This window comes from Cryptomeria japonica, chromosome 11, assembly GCF_030272615.1.
Source record: "Cryptomeria japonica chromosome 11, Sugi_1.0, whole genome shotgun sequence".
Taxonomy (NCBI): domain Eukaryota; kingdom Viridiplantae; phylum Streptophyta; class Pinopsida; order Cupressales; family Cupressaceae; genus Cryptomeria; species Cryptomeria japonica.
The window spans coordinates 715,097,795-715,114,248 of NC_081415.1; the positions used below are offsets into that span (position 1 = coordinate 715,097,795).

The 16,454-nt window shown below is 35.4% G+C and overlaps 1 protein-coding gene across 1 annotated transcript; it reads left to right on the plus strand.

The window, feature by feature from the left end:
- Positions 1-2,631: 2,631 nt before the first annotated feature.
- Positions 2,632-5,482, plus strand: LOC131061394 (uncharacterized). The gene is made up of 3 exons (XM_057995038.2): positions 2,632-4,087; positions 4,652-4,793; positions 4,936-5,482. The coding sequence occupies exons 1-2, from the start codon at positions 2,666-2,668 to the stop codon at positions 4,781-4,783; spliced, it is 1,554 nt and encodes a 517-aa protein (XP_057851021.2). The 5' UTR covers positions 2,632-2,665; the 3' UTR covers positions 4,784-4,793; positions 4,936-5,482.
- Positions 5,483-16,454: the final 10,972 nt, after the last annotated feature.

Here is a 16,454-nt window from a genome sequence, read left to right on the forward strand (position 1 = left end):
TTACCTTTACCTTGATCATTTCTTTTGTTCCTCTTATCTTATTCATTTTATTATCTTGTTCTTGTTTACCACTCTACACTCTTTTTGCTTTCCTTTTTGCCTTATTTCTTATGCTTTATGCAATTATACTTTTTATGATACTTTTTCCCACTATGTATGATTGGAGGATGATGATCCATATGCTAATTACTATTTTGCAAATTATTAAGATTAATTCTATCCACATATCTTGGTGTTGTATTGATCAAGTTCCTACTTCTTATTCATTTTTATTGTTTACTTGATCTTATTATTTCTTTGTTGTTTTACGAAACTTTTATTACCTTCTTGATTATGTTTTCACCCTCTTCCTCTTGGGAGCATTTATCTTCTTTATTTCTTCTACTTATGGAATTTTATCTTCATTGTTCCTGTTGGCAGGTTAAGGACCAAGAGCAGAGCTAACTTCAGGCTACTACAAATGCTCTATGATATAGAAATGGATCACTAGGTGACTCTAGGAGACATAACTCTTCATATCCAAAAGACACTAAATGAAATTGTTATATATGTATGAAGCAGAGATTGAGACTTGCATTTTGGATATAGAGTGATAATATAATGGATGATTTTGTTGGTCCCATATTTACGTGCTATGAATGATTGTTTCTTTATGTTGATAATGATGCATGGATGGTTAATTCTCTTAAGTCACTTCCACATTTTCTAGTTTCTCTTAATGTATCCTTTGGGGTATAAGTTGACTACATAAGATATCTTTGGGGTACAGTTCTCTAAACTGTAGTTTTCCCATTTCTCTTGCTAATAGTTCCTTCACTTATTAGTTGTCATGTTTTTCATTTATATCTTTTGACTTTTTCGTCATAGTTGACATGACGTCAATATCCCCTATTTTCTCCATCACCATTATCTTTTCTCCTTGCACACTTGGGGCCATGAGGCAATTGTTCCCTTGTGGCCTTTGTGTTCTTATCATCTTGGGTTAATGACTTAGATATTCCCCTCCTTCATCATCTTCTCATTCTCGTCTTTCCTCTTTCTTCTCATCAAATATCCTTGCCATTTTTTCTTTTTTCTGCTTAATTATTTTCCTTTAATTCAGTGGCTCCCATCCTTTCACCAATCAATTTAAGAGGGGGCATATATCCTATATCACTTGATTTTTTTCCTTATTTTGATCTTGAGGATGACCATGCTAATCAATCTTATCAACTTGAGACTAACATAGCCCTTTATCCAAACAAGTGGTTACCACAATAATTAAAATCATTATCACCTTTTACCTACAAGGTGGCAACCACCAAATAGCCAATACTTTGGGGTGGCAACAACGTAGACTTAAGGGACAACATCATAGTCATACTAAAAGGATATGCATATCTAAAGAGTATTATATTTAGGAGGTGGTTTCTAAATAAAAATGGATTTCTAAGTGGTGAATATCGCAAGGAGTTTGTATTTGTCTACAATTGATGCTCTATGAGCAAGATATTTGTAATCAATATCCAATTTTAAAGAGTATTTTTTTCTTATCGTGTATACACAAGAGAATATGTCCCCTTATGACAATAATGAACCTTTCAAGGTATTTATAAATACCACTCATCTTCAGATATAAGGAAAGGTAGAAGGAAAAGAGACAAATTAGGCAAAGTGAAGTGTAGATATATACAACCAGCTAGATCAAGTCTAGAATTGAAGGACATTTTTTTGGCCTCAAACTCAACCTCAACACAAGGACTCGACCTTACATATAAAAAATAAAATATCCTAATCCTAAAGAAAATAACAAACTATGATCATTCATTACAAATCTTAAGACGTTCAAATTTCAATGTTATTTTAGATTACATTCATTCTTCAACCACAAAACCAAATACCATTATTTTTTATTTACTTTCTACATTAAATTATTACAAATAATAACAATAATCCAATTACCCATAAAATTTTACTCTTGCGGAAAGACACTTGATTTAATGAAAAAGTCCATATTGAAGACACCTAGATGGTGAATTCAAAGCTTCTACATTTATATATATTATCCAAGTTAACTTAAAGTATGATAAATCCTACCTTTCCTGCTTTTGTTTCCTAATGCAACTAGGTATCGTGTCACTAACTGAGATTAGTGCTTTCATGGTGACATAATGTTTAGGAGGAGCGAGTGGCAACTAATTCATTAACTAAACGTGTAGTGATGCGTCATTTTGGAGCATAGTAATAGGAAATATGTGCTAAGGTCAATGAATATGTTATGTTTTATATACTTTTTATCCCTGTGGGTTTGCTCTCCTGCTCCATATATTGCGTTGTGGGACTGGTTACGGTTTAGTTATCACAGTCCAAAGGCAAGAAACCATATGAGACATAATTATAACTACAGGAAAATTAGCATGATCAGTTCATGTCCTCATAAACTGCCCAGGAAAGTCTTAGGAAATGACATAAGAGGAAGTATTCTATAGGGGATAATCTATTTTTTGGCAGTTGAGATTCACCTAAAATATAGTACAAACGAACAAAGAGATTACTACTTACTTTGGGCACTACCGTTTCTACCTCCAATTTGATAGCACTATAAACAAATCCTGCGTAAATCTTAAACCCAAATAAATACTTCCATATTCAAAGATTACTGAAAACTGTGAAAGGATTTGTAAGGATGTTGCTTGAAGGAGCACTTCAAGAGCTATGCCAGAAGCAACAGTATCCTCTGCCATTCTGTCCCTCTGCTTCGGTCCCCTTTCAGTGGGAGGCAGTTTCTGATAAGCCCAAAATTACTGTCAGAAGTGACCCACTTGTAATCTCTAGTCCCTTGAGAGATTGTACTTCAGTTCCATTTCAGGGGGTGGAAGTCCCTGGAAAAACCCAACAAAAATTCATGAATGACCCACTTGGAACCTCTTTTCCATCTTCCCACACCAACAGAGCAGTTGCAGCAGTTCCCTTCAAATGGGAGGAGAAGCCTGGGCAGGCAAAGCCATTCTTTCCAAATAAAAACCCAATTTCATCATCCATCACATTGAGCCAGAAATCTTTCAATTCTTCTCATGTGGATGATTCTCCAAAATTTTCACCAAGAACTCTGTCAGAGAGGCTTAGAAGTATTTTCCAAGTGAAATTATCAAGACCTACAAAACTGTCATCTGCCAAGACTAGTCTTCCCATTCAGAATGCATACAATGGACAATGCATTGAAGAAAGAGGGGCAGAGGAGGTACTAACCTTAAACTTTTCTGGAGGCTCTGAGGGAGAAGAAGAGATGTTTGAGCTAGATCTAAATGCTCCATCATCCTTAGGCTCTGAAAGGAGGTTTTCTTCTTTAGCTGGCGACAGAACAGGAGCTTCAGATGCTGCAACACCTTCTCTGCTTGCAAATTGTCTTATGAACATGATGGAGATTTCCAAAGCAGTCCCTGTTGAGGAATCATTTAAGCAAAATATGTGTCTCCCTTCCTTGGTCTCTGTTGATCCCTCTGATAAGGAGGACTCATGGGATACCATGAAGGAAATCCAGAGCAAGGATCTCATGAGTGGCTACCAACAATGCCCGAGATTTTATTCCCTGCAGCCAGCAAGCTCACCTAAAGGAATTTCATCTACAAATGTGTATGATTCTCCCAAGCATATAGGATGGGAAGGGACTGAAGTGATCTGTGGGGAAGAAGACGAGATGGGGACTGGTACTGTTGATGTTCCTTGCCTTGATTTGGGCTTTAAAGATGAAAAACTGCATCAACTGAGAAGCAATGGGAACAATGGAAGCCATTCTTCTTCCTCTTCCTCTTCATTGGCATCTACCTTCGATTTTGTTGAAGGACGATCACCTCAATCAGTTACACAATGTGGTGATTATTGTATGGACATAGTGCCCTTTGGGACTTGCACTCAGTCAGGCAAGCATTCAAACTGCAATCAAGGCACTGCTAAATTCAAGCATCCAAGTAAAGAGCCTAGCTACTTTCAAGAGAATCCAATGTTCGATGCCAAGGTGGAAGAGACCAAAGCAGTAGATTTTATTGGCAGATATGGACAGCATTCCAAGAGGACTGGATTCCGCCCAAAAAGACAAACACTCTGCATGGTACTGGTAACTCTCTTAATTGCAATTTCATGGATGATTTTTGATCAATTTTGTGATACCAGGAAGCTTTCATTTGATTGTCCAATGATCTGTGTGACAGAAATGCTATGCATGCGGATTACAATTTGAATTTTAATAAACTGACGGCATGTAATATTCAGTTTTGAATCCGATCTTATTTGGGGAAGTTATCTTGGTGATGAAGTGATGGATAATTTCTGTTTAGTAATAGTTTACAATTTTATAATTTTCAAATGTCTATATTGTCTCCCAAGATTTTGCCTGCTTTCTAGTTTGTGTTGACCATTCCCCTTTCTGGGCTGTCTTGTTAGCATTTCTGTACACAATGTCTATCCTGGAAATCTGCTTTATGGAGATTTGAAGGTTTTGGGTGATCTTTTGTGCGTTTTTTTCTCAAATTCTAATGGAGAACCGAGGTAATAGTTTCAGGGTTTAGGGTAATAAACCCTAATTCTCAGCCGTGCGCATCACATCTGAAGCTAGTCTTCAAATTTATCATTGATATGAAGCAAAAATTTAACGATTGATTATTGTTTATGTCAGGTACTGAAATTCGGCATGATTAGCTGTTGTTCATGGGGAGCAATCCATGCACAAGCTTGCCGTCCAAGGGCTAGTGCAAAAACCCAAGCTATTAATTGGAGAAAAAATGGAGAGAATCATAGCTCCTCCTAATCAACAACAGGTAGATTTCCTTTGACACACGGAGCAAATTTCTTGTGTAGCATTGACTAACAGAATGATTGTTCTGCTTTTTCCATCCTGTAAAATAATTTTCATAATCAAAGTAACTCATTTTCTTTATTTTTGACTATGGCAAGGTGCAGCTTTCATGGAGGCAGATGAAGAATATAAACCCTGCCAAGCGATTCAGAAATGTGTTTGTAGTTGTGTTTTAGTGACAATATATATGGCATAGCAATAACAGGAATGAGATTCTAAGAATAGCATGTATGTTTTTTTTATTCTTCTAATATCTTTCAAGTGAACTAAATGGTCCTTGTCAATGGATGGATCTTTGGTGTGTGGGTGAAGTTGGAAGGTTTTTAGTGAATCCATCAATGATAAAGTCTTGCTAAGTGGAAGTTTCTGACATCCAAGAAGGGATGAGGTTGGGATCGTGCTTGCCTTGGACAAAACGATCTCGCACAAATGCATACTCCTCTGTCTTTAGCCTCTCATGGATTCTCAAACATCTATTGATGTTTGAAGTAAATGGGATGAGCATGTCCCTCATCAATCTTCTCCCACATAGTGGCCTATTATTACATTTTGTTTTAGGTTTTACCTATGTTGAAAGTTTGAGGTGTGACTTTTTCACCATTTTTTGTGAATACATGTTATATTATTTTACGAATACTCACATATACATCACATGCTGTGGAAAAACCTCCTACTTATCTATATTTATTGTACAAAATATGGTATTTTATATTAAAAAAATAATAATATGAAATAATAAATAAATTTAATATTTCATAATAAACAAAAATTATTTGAAAATAGAATACTTTTAAAAAGTTGTTAATTTATATATTTAGTAAATTAAAAATAGAATAAGTTGAAAAAGTTAATAATTTTTAACATATAATATCAATTTAATAATTAAAATAAGACACATAGGTTTCGCCATGAGATCTTATCTTTAAATGAAGTATTGTTTTAATAAATTATTTGAAAATAGGTTTCACCATGAGATCTTATCTTTAAATGAAGTATCGTTTTAATAAATTATTTGAAAATAGAATACTTTTAAAAAGTTGTTAATTTGTAAATTTTAGTAAATTAAAAATAGAACAAGTTGAAAAAGGAAATAATTTTCAACATATAATATAGATTTAATAATTAAAATAAGACACATGGGTTTTACCATGAGATCTTATCTTCAAATGAAGTATTGTTTTCATTTAACAATTTTTAGTAAAGAAAACTTCTATAAACATGTCTAATTAGTATTGCTTTATGAAAATATTATGTTAATGTAAATAAACTAAAATGGTGAAAATGCGTGTATACCTATGCCAAATCCCATTTAGTTTTGGGTCAATTTGATAAAATGATTTAAAATAATTAGATATTGGCATGTAACACACTCTTGTGATGTGTTTGACTCGTGACTCAATACTTATCCCTATCCCTAATCTATTAGGAAAACCAACCATGATGATCACTTCATTTCTTGCATAGCCCTCTAAGAGAAAAGCATGCATACAAGTATAAGATATATACAAAGATCAAAGACATATCACAAGATAACACAAGATCTCGTAGAGGAAAAAACCCAACCTACAAAAGCATCCATGCTCAATGTATTATTCAACAATGAAATAATGCAATACACTTATAAAGCCTCCATGAACACCTCTAAAACATAGAGCATCTCCAATGCATCCTCCATGTGTCCAAGTATGAACCCATATATGTCATGCCATGCTTCACATATGTGTTCTTCAAATGAAGATTCAATACAATGACAACCAAGTCAAAACCTCAACAAGTCAACCTTAAACCACTAAACATGCATTTGCTTTTATAAACATAAGCTTACACAAATGCATCTAAGTGATAAGGTAAAACCATGTGACTCAAAACCATGAGTTCGCAAAATCATTGACCTCACATTTACTTTTTAGTATTAAGTTTCCCAAATATTAAATATTTTTTCCATGTGCGACCCACATAAAGTATCTAATGTAATGTTGTATACAACTTTACAAGTGGTCCCAAATAATTACCTAGTGTGGCTAACCACATCATCTAGGTGCACCACAACTAAATAATTATTTAGTTATATAACTAAATTAAAATAATGTTATGCAATGTGTACAACACCTAATCCTAACATTTTGACTTTTGTATACAATGCATAAGGATCAAACAATGAAGTATATTATCATAGCCATACATGAAACCATATGAATCTCCATAATACTCCCATACTGCCTCAAGATACCTACAACAACATCAAAGGTGTCCACCATCTCAAGCAAGAAATCATGTCATCCTCCAATAAGCCACCTATGGATGAAGAGGAACGAGCCATGGTGAAAATGCACCAATCTAAAGGACACAACCATCAAATCCAAGTGACAAAAAAAGTTGATTCGTCCAATAATCCATATTGGCACTAAGGCATCCAAACATTAGTAAACTCATGCCATCAACATATACAACCATCAACCACAATCAAAATCTCCAAGTGTCAAACCTGTCAATGAAGACTCTACACATCTAGGAACTCCCACTGCATGCATAATGTCAAATTTAAAAATGATCAAGGCATCCTAAGTTTACCAGTAGCATCATATACAGTGTAACTATTATCATGTAGTGTTAAGGAACATCCACAAAGATATGCAAAACTTGCAAACAAAACTATCAAAATATACCTATCACATCTAGTCTTTAAATCTCTCTCAAGTTCTCCACATGCAACAAAGGAAAGAGATCAAGGAACCTCCATGTTTCCACCAAGGAATAATGAACAACATGTGACCACGAACATAGTGATCATCATATCTCCACACAAACCTCAAGACCAATTTCATGAGAATACAAACATCCAAGAAGAACAACAACAACAAAGAGAGAACCTACAAACCAAAACATACAACATGTCCTTCTATACACACTTCTAAATGCTAAGTTGTGATAGGGTTCATCTCCTCTACAAAACCCCAAAGAGAATAGCATTATCCACACTAAACATAACCAATATGTATGCATCTCAAACCAAATCCATTCCCAATCCCAAGAGAATAAGCTCAATAAATGTCTCCTAAACTCAACATCAATGCATAAACTCACAATGCATGATGACACAATCATGCCAAAACTCCTCAAATGAACCCTCCAAAGCCAAATGAACAAGCTCAATATCCATATCAATGAGAATTCAAAGCATAAAAAATAATACATCTAAAAATAAGAATGGACAATACATCTTAGATGACTATCTATCAAGAAGTCTAAGAGTGAGGAAAGGAATGCTCCTCCAAAAATGGTCTCAAGAGAACCTGTATCATGCCAATGCTCTAATTCAAAATAAAGAGTATATCATAACATAAAACAAAATGATCATCTAAACCAACAATCACTTGTCAAAATCGACAAGTCATGACACCTCAACCAAGACTAAAAAAATTCTCCACAACTAGCCAAGATTTGAACATCTCCAAACATGTGAAGATAACCACCCATTTTCAAATGACGAATCTAAATAATTGTTAAATCTCTCACTAAATATTGTCACCAAGCTCACAAGGAATCATAAGAACCTTCTCCTAACTAAAGATCTCCTATAGCCCAAACATAGTCAAAGAACTCAATATTGTGAGCTCCCAAAGTGTATTTGGTCAAACCATAATTCCCAACCAAGAAGATACAACTACCATCAAAACATCAAGAACAAATCCAATACTACCAAACCATCATTGTAAACGTCTCCCACTAAAATGTGCAACCAACTGATCATGATATAATGATAAACCACATGCTACAAGTGCTAACAACTAACCACCTATGCCCTCTACATCATTCATCCTCTTATCTTAACGCACCCACGACCAAAAACAACGTCAACAAACTAAATTTGCATTAAAATTAAAAAGACCTGCAAATATAGAAAATTCACATTTGAGTCATCCCATTACAAGAAAAATGATAGCTAATTCATGACCTACATAACTCAAAGATCCAAAACCAATTAAGCATACAAACTCAAAATCACATTAATAATCCGCAAGCCAAGATAACCAATAAGATTCCCTGTAGATATCAAGACTCAAACAAGAGATCAATAAAAGGTTCAATTTGCAAAAATAATCCACAACCAAGTACCATAGTCAAACTAAAACAATCTTCTAAGAGATAAAAACAACCTCCTAAAATTGAATCACACCACCACCAAACAACCACAAACCTAATCATGTTGTGTCAACACATAAATGTACCTACATATCCATGACACCATAATCAACACCTATGTTGTACCTACACTCAAATATCACCCACACAAGACTCCAAGTGTCCATACATGTACAACCATGTCCTCAAAAACAAGGATAATCTATGTACCTTTCTCCATCAAAGACCAAACTCTAAAAACAACTCTAAACTTGTATCAAAAAACACCAAACTAATAATCAGTTATGCTATAATATAAATCTCATGAAAACAGGCACTCCCTCAAGTTTTTTCTTGTTGACTTATCTAAATGCACCCAAAATTGTACCTTAAATCTTAGCCACCTACAAGTGATCAAATAAGTTCCCAACTATCTTTGCTCATCAAACTAAGAATCCAATAGCACCACTATGTAGTACACTACGCATTCTCTCCAATAGTTATTCAAAATAAAAAAATGTGTTTTTGTATACAAAAGTTATGTCCAAAACTATGTAACAAAGAACAACTAGCTTTTAAGAACCAAAATTTGGTCATATAGCAACATCTGGCTGTAGACGTATAAAAATGACCATATTCCTAAATGAATATTTTATGTTCATTTCTCTATTTAATTAAATCCAATTTAATTAAATTACCCATATTCCTCTATTTAATTAAGTAAATTACTCAATTTATTTAAATTAAATTCACTATACCCATTTAATGAATAAATCATTTTATTCAATTAAATCCCCCCCTATCCACTTTTAATTAAATTCAAATTTAATTAAATAGTTATCCTAAATTGAATAAATCTAATTTATTTAATCTCCCCAAATTGAAACCAAATTGAATTAAATTAACTTTATTTCAATTAAATCCTATTATCCCTCCATCCACTTGCATTTTCCTACATCTCCCACTTGCCTTCCTAAACCCCTTCCTAATTTCTTCTAGACTCTTCTAATCGCTTCTAATTAGCCTAACCCATCTTCTAAACTTTGTCACATCCCTAAGCAAGGGGAGGTCATTTCTCAAAACCTTAAAATCTTTGATAACCATTAAAGGCTTCAAGTCTTCAACCACTTAATTTTCCAAAGTCTCCCAAACCATTAATGGTTAATTCAACCCTCTTACATGGTTAGAGACTTTTTGCCTAACTTAACCTTCATCCAACCCAAGGGTCTCATCAAGCCTTTAATGGTTTGACCATGATTATCTCTTAATCATTTGCACAAGGGTTTATCCTTGGATTAACTCTTAATCCAATGGGTAATCTTAACTTAGACTTGACCCTTACCCTCTAGATAACCATAAGGTCTTCTCAGGCATTTAATGCCTCCAACCCCTTCTCTCAACCCAACCCTATGTTAACACTTGTCACCATTTCATTGGTGCAAATTGCAAACATGGATTCCCAACTTTCAAACTCAACCCTTGATCAACTCTTTCAATCCTGACCATCCATTGCCCTATTTTTGCTATAAATAGAGCTCTCATTCTTCCATTTTCAGAGATCAATCCAAGTTGGTAGTATCATACTTATGCTTAAATACATTCAAGCTTTCATATCATTTTTATGCTCACCATTTTTAGCCTCTTTTAAATCAAGAATTAGTCTAAATATGCATGTTTAGAGTACTTTCTTTATCATTAGCTTAAATCATTAACTAATATATCATGTTAGGATAGTATTTATACTAATCTTGTCATCTTATAGCTAGTTTATTGCATTTCTAGAATCATGCATAGCTTAAGATGCATTTCATTCTAAAATCTATCAAAAGCATCCCTCGTTCTTGCATTTGCCATCCCTAAACCATTTTGCTCAGTGATCTGAGAGCAAAAACATTGGTTTGAGGGACCGTGTAAGATAGAGAAACATGGGACCCACCTTGGGAAGATGAGTAATACTTCATTACTCCATAGCTTGCACCAAGAAGTCTTGTGTGTGTGTGAGTGAGGCTCCAAAGAGCTTCGTTTTTCACATATTGAGTTCTATCAACCTGCTTTTCCCGCATACATTTCTGGTGCCCACCGTGGGGCGAGACCCCATATATCAATTCAGTTTTTAAATTTAACCACTTTTGCAGGCACACGGGAAAAATGAATTAGTGCGTTAAGTTCACTGTTTAGTGCATCCGGTTAACAGCGTAGCGCATTCAGTTCACTGTTCAGTGCGTGGAGTCCATCATCTAGCGCGTGAAATCCATATATTAGCGCATCAAATTACTGTTTTCCTGTAGGTCTTAGCAAAAAAAAAAAAATAGAGCAACGCTTTCAGCGCACAGAGTAGCACATCACGAAAACAATGTAACGCGTTGAAACTTTCTTTTAGCGCTTCGAGGTTATATTGTAGCGCGTACAGTTTGTTTTGTAGCGCATCGCAGACAGAAAATAATTTGTAACCGAAAGTTAAAAATTAGGCTTGTGAAGCCCACCATGATGATTTGATTTTTTTCTGCTAACTAACTGTGTGCAGGGTCTAACATTTTTATGCATGAACAAAAAGAATTAGTCTAGTTTTCTTTGCTTTCTTTCAAAGTTAGTAAAAAGAACTCACCTTTCTTTTTATTCTTTGCAAAAGATTAAAATAAACCTCATCATCTCATTTGGATGCATAAAATGAACTTAATGCCTTCATTTTTGGTGTTTTAAAAGAAAATTCATCTTTCTTTATTGCATGGTAAAAAGAACAACAAAGCAAACCTTTCATTCCTGCAAGTTAAGAAAAACACTTCATTTTGGAAGCTCTTAAAAGAACAAGCAAATTTACTTTTAGCAAGATTAAAACAAACCTCACCTTCCTTTGGTGTCTAAAAGGATCCATTTTATTTTGCAAATGAAAAAGAATCTCATCTTCATTTTGTGCAAAGCAAAGAGGGAAATTCTTCCCCTCTCAACTTTAATTTTGTTGACCAAATCACGATTTTCATTTTGTTGACCAAATCACGATTTACTTTGTTGACCAGACTTGATTTACAAAGGTTTTTGGAAATACACACTTTGCTATGAAAGGTTAAAAAGAACATCATGCTTGTTGGAGCAGCATCTCCAAATAGAAGTTAGCAAATCATTGTCTTGAAGGCTAAAAAGAACAACTTGATTGTCTTGTCTTGAAAGTGGAAGGAATATGCTCTCCCCTTAACTGGGTGATCAAAAATCCAGACCACTCTTAAAGCTTTCTGTATTTCAAGCATAAAACCTTTAGCAGGCCTGCCTTCCCGAGGAGTTGAATCAACTCTTAAAGCCATTTATGGCCGGTGTGAAGGGAACGACCTAAGTGGGGAACGACTTTGACGCCAAGAAATTCCAACCCACTATAATCAAATGTGGAAAGTGACGAAAGTCCTTTTCAACGGTTGCATGCAGCGATTAGCCTTCCCCCAGTATCTTTGAGATACGTAAAGCCTTTGTTCTAAAGGTTGGGAAACCTCCTGAGGGAGTTTATCACTGACGACCGAACGGGAAGCCTAATTACGAACCATAGAAATAGAAGCTTTGAACTGAGTCAGTAACTAGACATTTATAACATCATAGTGCAAGGGTGGGGAAGAATCTGCCCCCAAGATTACTCACCATATATCTCCCAAGCTAACTACTCAATTGTGAAGCGATTCACTTTGAGTTAATTTCTGGCAAAAGGCAAAAAAATGGGTGCCCTCTAGGGGGTGACACGGCTGTTTGAGCTGACGGAGTATCGAGACTAGTGGGCTATGATGTTATTTATGACCCTTGATTAAAGAGTCTTTCTGAAGTGTATTACTCGTATCCAAACCTGTTAAAACATTGGGGATTTGAACACATCCTCGCAGAACATACACTTTTTGTTAGATTAGGCAAAATGGTTGTATTTTTTGTGTCGTGCTTGCATTTACTACTTCAGAAAATCATCCATCAAACTTGAAAAATTAACAGCAAAAATCCAAAATTTACAAAAAAAAAAAAAAAAAACAACAACCAAAGGAAAAATCAGGGCAGTTTAGCACATAAGAGCAACTTCTTAGCGCGTGAAGAACTTCTGTTAGTGCATCCAACCATCAAGTTAGCGCGTCAAGTCCAAACAGTAGCGTTTTATCCCAAGTCAAACCAGTATTGAAGCATTTAGTGCATCAGAGAAACAGTCTAGCGCGTGGAAGCATCAGCTTAGCACGTGAAAACCAAACATTAGCGCATCAGGTTCACAGGTTAGCACGTTACAGGCCCAGGGTAGCGCATGACTTTTTAAACAGATAGAAAACTTTTTTTGAACAGTTACAACTTTAGCGCGTGTCTGGGGGCAGCCTAGCGTGTGTGGTCCTTATTTTAGCGCGTGAAGTAATTTCGGTAGTGCATGTAGTCTCTGTTTTAGCGTGTGATCAACAACATAAAAATAGAGGGCAAAACAGTGAGGAATTTTAAAATTTCAAAAACATTTTTCAGAAGGCTTTTCTATCAACATCATTTTTCATCAAAGCAAAGTGCCAAAAACAAACCGTTAAAAACTATTTCTTGAGCTAAATTTGTGTCAAAACAAACGTTGTAAAAATCCTAAACTAATCACACGATAAAACATGTCTATCTTATCATAATCCGAAAACCTCATCAGCAGTATCAATAGAATCCTTTACCATCTTACAGATTTCATCTCAAAAACACTTGTTTAAAATTTTCAAATTTTCAAATCAAGTCTCCAGATCGGGAGGCTTTTATCCATATCATTTAACACGCTTTGTCGTGAAGGGGCATCTAAACCTTCACTTTGATAGAGTAGGATTTGAACTTTTCCAAACAAGATCAACCGAATCCAAACAAATTAAAGGAAACCATTGATCACTCATGCATGACTAATCCCCATATTTTGAGAAGAAAGAACCTTTATCGTAACATCACGTTGAAGAAACAACAACCTAGTTTTTCCAAGTTCATCAAGAGAAACAAGTTTTTATACATCAATCGTCAACTTTTCAAATCTCATCGAGTATTCCTTCATCACATCAAACGTTATATCCAAAACAAATCCAACGAATTTGACAAAGAACCCTTGAAGACAAGAGCCTACTGTCAAAAGTCTGCTTTTAATCAAATCATAAACCACGGAGGAAAAATCAATCCATCATTTTTGCTCGACGAGTGTATCACTTATAACACATCTCAACTAGAACCACCCACCCCCAAGCAACACATCGAAGAGGATTTTGTTCCCTTTGTCACAGAAAGTTTCTACTAAAATGCATGTTACTCGCTCTCAAAGAAACCAACAAAGCGAGACACACATAGAGTCTAGCATGAATCAAAGGTTGTCAAATCCTTTTGAAGTTCCACACTTGGAAGAGACTGAAATTTCTGAAGCACTTCTTCAGGAATGTCAGGAAAACCTTTCATTCCAAAAGCTTGTAGAAAGGCTTATGGAAAATGACAAAGAAAAGTATCTGCTCATGCTCACAAGTAAAGGCGTTAAACTTCCCGAAAATTTAGACACAAACATCTTTCAAAATGGATCTCGACAATATGTATATCAAGAACAACAAAGAGACGAAGAAACTCATAACTTTGAACAACACATACCTGAGCAACACATTCCAAAACAACGCATACCAGAAATGCGTATACCCGAGCTAGAAACACCAGAGCAAAATATACCATTTACCACACCTTTTCAGCTGAGAACTAATACAAGGGAAGAACTCTTCCCTTGACAAGACAATATACCTTTGGCTGCTCTCACTCAACAAATGCAAATGTTACAACAACAAATCCATGACATGCAACAAGAGACAACAATGCGGTACTCTTTAAACGAAATCTATCCTTATCCAATTGACAGAAGATTGAACATGGTTCCTTTTCCTCCAAACTCAGACGTTCCCAAATTTGATAAATATGATAGGAAAAGTAATCCCCGAGATCATGTTCGAGAATTTTGCACCATGAGTCTTGAATTTGCTCATGATGACACCTATCTGATGAGGTTATTCCCAAGAAGCTTGGGAGGGCAAAAAATAGAATGGTTATCCAAAATTACATCACCTGTCAGATCATTTGATGAATTGGTTAACAAATTCATAACCCAATATTCCTATAACATCCAACATGCCATAACCATGCTAGATGTTTGTAATACCAAACAAAAGAACAACGAAACATTCATGATGTTCCTTCAACGCTGGCGACGTATGGTATCCAGATATCCTCGAGATATTCCCGAAAAGGAGAAAATGGAAATCTTCATCGATAATTTGAATGGTGAAATGAGTTACAGACTAAAACTTCAATGCATACCATCTTTCGCTAAATTGATTGAAAATGGCATTCAAGTAGAAGAAGCATGTGTCAAAAAGGGAACACTCAAATTCTACAAGGAAGGAACAAATTCATCAAACTACAATAACCAGAACAACAACAACTTAGACAAATCTCGATTCTGGACTCAAAATAAAAACGAAGGCAACAATGAATCATATGATCCCAAATCTAAGCAACCAATGCTTGCATTATCCGAAAATCCTCAAAACACGAAAAATCCTAAGAATGCTAATCCAAATGCTAACACATATGCACCAAACATTGATCAAGGACAAATCAACACAAACAACACCAATAATACTCAAAGCAAAAATATGAATCCAAGACCTAACAACAATTCACACAACAATACAAACAATTTCCAAAAGTGTATCTTCACACCATTGGGACAATCACTAGAATCCGCATTCAGAGAACTTTTGGCACACAAGATTCTTTCTTTGCCTCCAATCAGCAACTATGAACCCCAAATCAAACCACCTTGGTGGAATGATTCACACTATTGTGATTACCATCGTAACAAGGGTCATCAGATGAACGATTGCATGAGATTGAAACACGTGGTGCAAGACATGATTGATCGAGGTGACTTAACAGTAGATGCTCTCAAAACAAATGGTGATCATGGAGCCTTTAAAAATCCTCTTCCAAATTATAACAAAGATGGAGCTTCAACCTCGAACGATACCCACGGAGCACATATCAACCATATCTACAACAACACCATAAATCACATATCAGCTGAAGATCATCAAGTAAATGTCATCACCATCCGAGATCAGCGTGATCATGAATCTGTCAATGTAACAACCCGAACTCAGATATATGTCTTGAAAGGACATACTGCACCTACAACTACTATACCAAAAATCCAATATGACTTGGTTAGCCAACTACGCAAAACTCCAGCACATATATCTATACTAGAATTGCTGAAACTATCACCAAAACATAAAGACATATTGGAACAAGCGCTATTGGAAACTAATGTACCTCAAAATCTGGATACAAATAGATTTCAAGCCATGGTCACCCATATGACTGGACCTCATAACCTCACCTTCTCAGAGCATGACGATGCTTCCTTGAGCCATCTACATAACACTCCTCTCCATATCGAAATCATTGTTTGCAAACACCGAGTAAAACGAGTCTTAATAGATGGGGGAGCCGG

What these genes read in the sequence shown, in the direction of transcription:
- LOC131061394 (XM_057995038.2), top strand. Translation starts at nt 2,666, where the DNA reads ATGTTGCTTGAAGGAGCACTTCAAGAGCTATGCCAGAAGCAACAGTAT. An exon ending in AAAGACAAACACTCTGCATG is followed by an intron (nt 4,088 to 4,651) that starts GTACTGGTAACT and finishes TGTTTATGTCAG; the next exon opens with GTACTGAAATTCGGCATGAT.